Below are 8,834 nucleotides of genomic sequence, written 5' to 3' on the forward strand. Positions count from 1 at the left end.
AGTGAATGGATGGACCAGTCCATGATTCAAACTTAGAACGACTGCATTGACTCGATCACTCCAGATGGCAACTGGGTCGAAAAAGGGGGTTGAAGAGCACGTAGAGGATAACGAGAGGTTAAAAAAAAAAAGTCGCTCGTAAGCCTCCCACACCTACGATGTTGTTACAGTAAAAGCAGCAAAGATTACACCTGTGTATTTTCTGAACAGAAAAGAAATAAAAGCTAGAAATGTAGACCCAACCCAAGGATTAGAAAGGGCATCTTGTGTCTGGTGACCTGCCTGTCCTAACAGCGTCAGCTCCTGAATACTGAGCTGGCATTTTGCATCCTCCGTTCAAACGCTCCCGCTTTGTTCTTTTTAACACCACCGCTCTACATTGCTGCGCAAGACGTCCCAATAAAATGGGTGCAGGGCAGAGCCAGCGCTGAGCAGCACTGCCTGAATCTCGCTCAGGGACGAAGGAAAAAGCAGTCACTGGAGGATAAGCCATCCTCTGGTAGCTGTGAAGCTACATTTCATTTCCGTTAGAAACCAGAATCCTCTCGTCTGTCACCAGTCTTACTCCGTGTCGCGTAGGTTGGGTTCCATTCAGCCACGGTCAATATTTGTCAACCCGTGAGCAAATTGGCTGCTGCGGTCGCCTAACAGAATGCACAGTCACTACACTCTCCCGCACGTCCCGTGAAGCACTTTGGGACGTCCTCCCGACGTGAAAGGAAGGCCGGCTATTATCAAATGCAAGGATTATTAACGTTATTATCATTATTGTTATTATTATTTGGGCAAAACCTGGGGAACAAGAGATGACTTCACAATTTAACACCGCAGTCGTGCTTTCAGCTGCGGAAACGAGAGGGGTAGGGAGGGATTTAAAGCCGAGAGGGCAAGAACAAAATGAAATTCTATGAAACACATCTGCGCTGTAATCTCCATCAATTCCTGGTACAGCTAATGTGATTCCTTAACCCATTATAATAGTCTCAATTTCATTCTTTGGGCAGATATGGAATGATCAGAATGTCTCTTCTGTTAAACATGCGTCACTCTTACCAATTGTCTGTGTTCTTTGTAACTGCGGTCAAAACGCCAACAGCAAATTTTTTTTTCAATCCCTTATCTTGGGATCAATATCTTTTTTCTTAAAAAAAAAACAATCCGTGGGTACCTACTTTGTTCGAGCCGTTCCCGCGGATGCGCACCTTGAATCGGAACCAAACGACATGGCAAATGATTTTTGTGACAAAGAAAAAGATTACAAAACATTACTCAATCTCTGACCTGACCTGCCCCCCCCACCTCCCCCCCACACACACACCCCCCCTCCGCCACCAGAAACCCTTCGAACCTTCACATTGCCGGGAAGTTGCAATTTTTTAAAAACATATCTAAAGCCGTCACCTGTACCTTGCAACACTAATGGCCATATCGCAGTGTTAAACTTACAGCTGCGGGCAGATATTCGCGGGGTTTATGATTTCAGGCGAAGGGTCTGTCATTTACTGGTGACTGAGTCGATCATCATAATAATAGTAATAATAATAATCCTTGCATTTGATCCAGCGCCTTATCGCGCCTTCGAGACGTCTCAAAACGCTTCACAGAATATAGCGTGAAGTGAATCGACCGCGTATTTTCTGGGTGAAAGAACTGCACGGGAAATGCAGTCAGAATATCTTGCGGCCATTGAATAAACGGCCTTAAAAATGCCACTGATGACGTAATCGAAACAGCAAAGAAGTTCAAAAACAGAAGTGTGTTTCTCTTTGGGTCAAATTGTGTGTGGGGGGGGGGGGGGGGGGGGAAGTGGGGGTGGTAGGGGAATAGTTTTCAAGAGGAACAGCAGCATACAGGGGGAAAAAAATTAAGAGCATTTACCTTACCAGCACACAGGAAACAGCTTTCTGCAGAATTAAGTCAAACACCTTAACACATCACATGAGTTCTCCGTCAAGATATCAAGCGAGGAACCTTCCCAAATGAAAATCCACTATGTTGTGGCAAAATGTCAATCGGTACTCTTTGAAGATGTCCAGCAGGATTCTCAGATGGGTGTCGTTCCTCGTTCACATCAGTGCAAAAAGGCGCTCCGCCGCTCGTGTGGCGAGAAGGTCACCGCTTGTTTTTTAATCCCATTTAAATGCCGGTTTCTCACAGGTACTTGGGCAAAACCTTAGGCAAGTTTCTTTACTCCACACACACACACACACACACACGCACACGCGCGCGCGCCTCTGTTTACCCGGCAGTAAGTAGGAACCCGGTTGTTAGTCGATTGGCGGATCGCTTTCCGGGTGTAATAATCTCCTCAGTAAAATAATAATAACGATTCGGTCACTCAATCCACGACTGTTTGTGGGACGCTGCTGGCTGCTACGTTTCGCCCACAAAATGTGCAGTCAATTCATTCTACAGTATATTCTGTGAAGAGCTTTGAGACGTCCCAACGACGTGATAAGGCGCTCGCGTCAAATGCAAGGATTTTTATTATTATTTGTATCACTGCGATCCAGACAGCTGACGTAGAGATCCGACTGACCTGACCATGGGCCCGGAGACTATCACTGGCAATAGACATCCAGCGAAATGGTTATTTGCCACCACAGAGAAAGCTCCTGCGAGATTGCAATACGCTAACAAAAATTGTCTTGGGAAAGCCAATCTGTGAGAATAATCAATGTCAATTCACTCCATGGTAGATTTAAGGGTTTGTCTTGACAGGAAACACAGTTTTCTCCCGCTCTCTCTCTCTCTCTCTCTCTCTCTCCCCCCCCAAGTAATCTACTCGTAATATACCGGGTCTTTTTCAAAAGGGCATCCTGTACGATTCAACAAGATTTTTCAAACACCTTTCCTCAAAGCCATTTTAAGGTGGTTTCACGCTTGCATTTTGTAGCTCTATTCGGGCTGCGAAAAACGATGACAAAAGGGCATAACCATCTCAGTTGCTCGATGGACCACATAGGTCGGTCGCTACCGCAGCAAATGTCGCATAAGTCTGATCTGCATAAAGCGTATCATCGCCTCCAGGTCCCACATCTGCCCAAGTCCCGTCCGTTCAAGAGTTTGATACTCTGCGCACGTCTGATGCACAGTAACTCACGCTTTGCACAAGCGGCATTAAACTTATGGTCCCAACAGACACGTGAGGTTTACTGTGTATATATAGATATGTGTGTGTGTTATTTGTATATATTTTCTGTCTCTGTCTCAGATGTCTCTCTCTCTCTCTCTCTCTCTCTCTTTCTCTATAGAAAGCAAAAAACTGCACAAAGTAGTGGATAAGAAAAAAAAGGGGGGGGGGGGTGGAGGGAGGGGGTGGTTAGGTTGTGAGGTGCCCAACACACTCCCTCTCCCTCACTGCCCCCAACATCCCAATCTTACGTCGCCCCCACCCACCCCTCACCCAACACCCTCCCCACCCCACCCCCCCACACACCCACCCATGCACCCACATCAAGGAGGTTTCTCCCCACCGTTGCAGCCGGGGGACTCCGGGACCTTGCGGTACACGCTGTTGGAGTGCTTGCAGCGGCAGCCCGGCCGGCTGACCGCGTCGTACAGCTTCTGGGACAGCTTGACGCAGCCGGTGGCCGGCGGGTAGCAGAGCAGGCAGGGCAGGAGCAGGGACACGGCCCCCATGCAGCACCAGCGGGCGCAGCAGCCGGCCCGGGCGCGGGGGGTGCAGCAGCAGGGCTTGTCGGCACCCAAGCAACACCCCCTGCCCTCGCCGCCGTCCCCGTCCCCCCTCTCCTCCTCCTCCTCCTCGCCGCTGACGCAGTGGTAGAAGAAGCCCTTGACCAGGCACATGCAGGTGGCGTAGTTGACCAGGCTTTGAGGGGAGCACAGGCAGACCTGCCCGCACACCAGGCAGGAGGGCAGGGTCCTGGGCGAGGCGCACTGCGCGCACTTGCACTTGCCGCAGCACTCGCACAGCAGAGCCCGCCTGCCGTCCCCCGGCGAGTGGGGGGTGCCCTTGGGTGGTGATGGTGGTGGTGGTGGTGGAGGAGGAGGAGGAGGGTAGTGGTGGTGGTGGTGGTTGTGGTGCTGCTGGTGAGGGTGATGGTGCCCCTTGGAGAGCTGGGGTCGCTGCCAGGCTCGCGGGCAGCCCTGCTCGCCGACCGGGGAAGGCGACGGGTGGTCGAGCAGCCTCTGGTCGGACGAGCCGCTGGCGCTGCTGACGATGGAGCCGGGTCGGGCGGTCCGGGTGGTCCAGGTCCGGGCGGTCCAGGCGGGCAGCCCCAGCTCCCCGGGCTGCTCCAGGCTGCGCCGCCGGCCGGGCTGCAGGGCGATCGGGCTGTCCACGTAGTGGTTCTCGGCGCGGCTGGCTTTCATCTGGTCCATGGGGAGGATGGCGGGGTTGTTCAGGGGTCTGTTGCTGTTGCTGCTGCTAACGCTGTCCAGGAAAGGTTGGAGGACGAAGGCGTTGGGGTCTTCCAGGTTCCTGAGTGGAATGCGGGGCTCCATCGGGTGGGGATGGGGATGGGGATGAGGAGGAGGGGGGGGAGGTGGTATTGGTTGGGTTTCTTTTTTTTTGGGTGGGTGCAATCCCTCTCAACCAACCAGTCCAACTACAAGAACAACAACAACAACAAAAAGAGCATCTTAATACCCCCAACAACAACAACAGCAGCAGCAGCAGCAACAATTCGCAAGAGCATCTTAAGTGGAATCAGAAACGTACAGGTGAGGGCACTTTACTGTACCACACACACACACATACACCCAAACACACACCCAAACACACAAACACACACACCCAAACACACACCCACACACCCAAACACACAAACACACACCCAAACACACACCCACACACCCAAACACACACCCACACACCCAAACACACACACACACCCAAACACACACCCACACACCCAAACACACACACACACCCAAACACACACACACACACACCCAAACACACACACACCCAAACACACACCCAAACACACACCCACACACACACACCCAAAAACACACACACACACCCAAACACACACCCAAACACACACACACACACCCAAACACACACACACACCCAAACACACACCCAAACACACACCACACACCCAAACACACACACACACCCAAACACACACACACACACACATTTCTCCCCTCCCTCCCACCCCCCAAAAAAAGTACTCAGATTTATTTCCAGTTAACATTGCTTTCCTTTACCGGTGAATTTCCGCAAAGTCGATCAATGTTGCGGACTTCAGACGTGTTTTTAAGATGCGCTTTTCGCAAAGCTCTGTCTCTCTCTCTCTCTCTCTCTCTCGTATTAAGACGCTCCTTCTCTCTCTCTCTTTCTCTCTGTCTTTCTTTCTCTCTCTCTCTCTGTTGCTTTGCTTTGACTTTGACTTTGACAGTCAAACAAAGCTTTGGCGTAAGAAAGAAGATCATTGCACCCTTTCCTAATGATGGGGGGGGGGGGTGGGGAGGTGGGGGGGGGGAGGGAGGGGGGGTGGGGAGGGAGAGGGTGGTGGGGAGGGAGGGGGGGGGAGGGTGGGGGGGGGGGGGGGGGGGGGGAGGGGGGGGGGGGAGGGGGGGGGGGGGAGGGAGAGGAGGGGGGGGTGGTGGGGAGGGAGGGAGACCCCGGTGGGGAGGGAGGGGGTGGTGGGGAGGGAGAGGAGGGGGAGGGTGGGAGGGGGTGGTGGGGGGTGAAATAGACCACCAAACGTCAATCAGACTAATTTTGATGTGTGTGAATGAAATGGTCTCTCCTCAAACTGCCCCCCCCCCTCCCCCCCCCCCTCCTCCCCCCCCCCTCCTCCCTCCCCCACCCCCCCCCCCCCCCACACACACCCCTCACTGATGGCAATTACAGGATGTGAATGACATAAACCCAGAAACAACGAGTTATTGCTCTTGGTTGTGAAATGGACCACGATTTGGGTTTGGGGGGGAGGCTGAGGGGGGGGGAAATAAATAACAGAGGCATTTCCAAGCTTTATTGCTGAGGTCCAGACGTTTACAATGTTCAGGTTTGTTTTAAAAAGCACTATTTCTGACCGCAGATTCGGTGGAATCAGCAAAAGACACAATACTTTTGACGACAAAAACACAACTCACAGCAAATTCTAATTTCGTGTGTAAATACACTGTGTATGTGTACAGTACATTGACCACTGGATCTGATTCAACGCCTAAAGCGACTCTCAAAGGGGTTTGTTTCACCGACACAGGTCCTGACCAGTGCAGTCACTGGGGGGGGGATTGCAGTCGAGTGGTGTAGTGACTGTGGCGTTTGCAGTTCAATTGCACCTACACAGGGGGTTACAGCTGAGGAATCTTAGGCCCTGGTCTGCCCCCCCCCCCCCATCCCTGGTTCAATTTGCTTCCTTTAATCTCTTTCCCATTCGTTAGCAATGGAGGTGTGGACTGTCAAGTCGAGTCCTTTTGCTGAGACTCAAAACAGAAGAAGGCGATTTCCCCCCCACCCCACCCCCCCCCACCCCCCCCCCACCCCCCCCCCACCCCCACCCACCCCCACACATTGCATTTGCGATGGATCTGTGCGGATGAGTGGACAGCACAAGCCACGTACAGTCCAGATCAATAATAATAAGATATATAATATATCCTCAAATGAATCGTGTCCCCAATTATAGTAAGAGATTAATTTGAGAATATTGTAGAGTAGTGATCTCTCTCTCCTCCTCCTCTTCCTCCTCTTCCTCCTCCTCCCCCCCCATCACACTCCACCTTTGTGCACGATTTATATCATTTTTATGAATGAAATCTGGCCACCCTGGGGCTGAATGTGCTGTGGATCTTTATTCTGCAGATGATATAAATGTGCATTTGTCTTGCGTTTTTTTTTTAAAAAAAATGGGATGTGACGGCTGTGGTTGAGTTGATTTCCTAACCCACAGAACCGAGGATCGATTAAATAAATCCTCTCCGTAATTAAAAATAAACGCAACCGTTCCCGGTTTTGCGGAAAAAAACTGGAATTCCATTCATAAAATTTGCAGATGAATGAATGAATCCATTTGGCTTCACGTCGGGAGGATGTCTTCCCTCTCTCTCTCTCCTCTCTCCCTCTCTCTCTCTCTCTCCCTCTCACCCACCAATCAATTTAAATAATCGATTCAAAGCCATGAGAAAGATTGCAATAACATAAAACAATCTTTGCGATACACTATAAACCCCACCGGAGTGGAAGGGGTTTGAAATATAATGAATTCCCACCCAACCGCCCCAAAAAAAATCTTCTTCAAAATGTTCACAATTTTCAAAGGCTATTTCGCTCTCAAGTGTCATCCAAACCTACTGTGTGTGTGTGTGTGTGTGTCTGTGTGAGTGTGTGTGTCTGTGTGAGTGTGAGTGTGTGTGTCTGTGTGAGTGTGTGTGTCTGTGTATGTGTGTCTATGTGTGTCTGTGTCCGTGTGAGTGTGTGTGTCTGTACGTGTGTGTGTCTGTCTGTGTGTGTCTGTGCGTGTGTGTGCGTGTGTGTGTATGTCTGTCTGTGTATGTGTGTCTATGTGTGTCTGCGTCTGTGTGAGTGTGTGTGTCTGTGTATGTGTGTCTATGTCTGTGTGAGTGCGTGTCTGTGCGTGTGTGTGTCTGTGCGTGTGTGTCTGTCTGTGTGTGTCTGTGTATGTGTGTCTATGTGTTTGTGTGTGTCTGTGTATGTGTGTCTATGTGTGTGTCTGTGTGTGTGTGTGTGTTTTTGTAATAGAGGGGTCGTCGATTTCCCCCATTTTCAACGTTTAATCGTTGCAAGAAAAGCTTCGTACTAACAAAACGAAAGGCATAATATACACAGTCCCAATGGTTTGAGAGCAAAGAGCCCCCCCTTGTCCTTGTCAGATCGTAGGTTATTTTATGAATAGCACAGCACCCCCCAACCCCCCCCCCAACCCCCTCACACCCCCTCACACCCCTTACCCCTTTGCACTATCTTGTCGACATTATTAAAAGTCACACGTTATACTGAAAGAGAGCAGAAATCTATCTTTCTGTGCTGTGTCTGTATTGCAGCGCTTATGAATCGTATGAGAAGCTTCTCTTCTTTTTTTTACACACACACACACGCACTATCCACTCTCACAGCCGCTCCTGTCGCCTTGGATTCCACATCACTTATAGAGTTAAAACACCGCAAAATCTACAGCCTATCTACAATCTACAGTTTGTAATTCTGGTTAAAAAATGTGGGTTAAAAAAAAAGGGAGAGAGGAAAAGAAAGATTGTGAAGAGCGCAGACAACACACAACACACAACAACACACACACACACACAGAGGGAGAGAGAGAGAGAGAGAGGAGAGAGACAGAGAAAATGCAATTGCAAAATTGCCCATAACCATAACTGCGACGAACTGCACTGCACACACGTTAATAAATAAAAATACTTACTTTTTAAACGCTCCCCGGAATGATAACTCGTCCCGAGCAAACCCAGGTGCAATTGGGGTGGTGGGGGGGGGGGGGGAGTGAGTGGGTGTGTGTGTGTATTTGTGTGGGTGTGTGTGTGTGTGTAGGGGGGGTGGGTGGGGGGAGGGAGGTGGGTGGGAGGGAGGGAGGGGGGGCGGGGTGGGAGCTGAGAGGATGTTCTCTGTCTGATGGATATACAGTTCTGGTTGACGTGAGAGAGAAAGAGAGAGAGAGAGAGAGAGAACAGTGGCGAATTCTGCGTAATTTTGTGAATGAAAACGCCTGACAAGCGCCTGGTTGGTTGGTTGGTTGGGTGGGTGGGTGGGTGGGTGGGTGAGGAGAGAGGGAGGGAGGGAGGAGGGGGTGGAGGGGAGGAGAGGAGGAGAGGGGTTTTAGTGAAGTCTCCTATTCCAATTTTTTCCCCCTGTGTGTGTGTGTGTGGTGTGT

General features: G+C 50.7%; 1 protein-coding gene across 1 annotated transcript; it reads right to left on the minus strand.

The window, feature by feature from the left end:
* Positions 1-3,456: 3,456 nt before the first annotated feature.
* On the minus strand, positions 3,457-8,419 carry LOC103174248 (protein sprouty homolog 4). Its single transcript, XM_042340088.1, has 3 exons — positions 8,370-8,419; positions 4,065-4,571; positions 3,457-3,995 (listed from the first exon to the last, which is right to left on the minus strand). Exons 2-3 carry the CDS (start codon positions 4,465-4,467, stop codon positions 3,457-3,459), a joined length of 942 nt encoding a protein of 313 aa, XP_042196022.1. The 5' UTR covers positions 4,468-4,571; positions 8,370-8,419.
* Positions 8,420-8,834: the final 415 nt, after the last annotated feature.

Source organism: Callorhinchus milii, unplaced genomic scaffold (genome assembly GCF_018977255.1).
Source record: "Callorhinchus milii isolate IMCB2004 unplaced genomic scaffold, IMCB_Cmil_1.0 Scaffold13, whole genome shotgun sequence".
Lineage (NCBI taxonomy): Eukaryota > Metazoa > Chordata > Chondrichthyes > Chimaeriformes > Callorhinchidae > Callorhinchus > Callorhinchus milii.

Bases quoted from the DNA above. Each gene is read 5' to 3' on its own strand.
- LOC103174248 (XM_042340088.1), bottom strand. From the start codon at position 4,467: ATGGAGCCCCGCATTCCACTCAGGAACCTGGAAGACCCCAACGCCTTC. The intron at 3,996-4,064 runs ATCACCCTCACC...CTCCACCACCAC, and splicing joins CCAGCTCTCCAAGGGGCACC to CACCACCATCACCACCCAAG.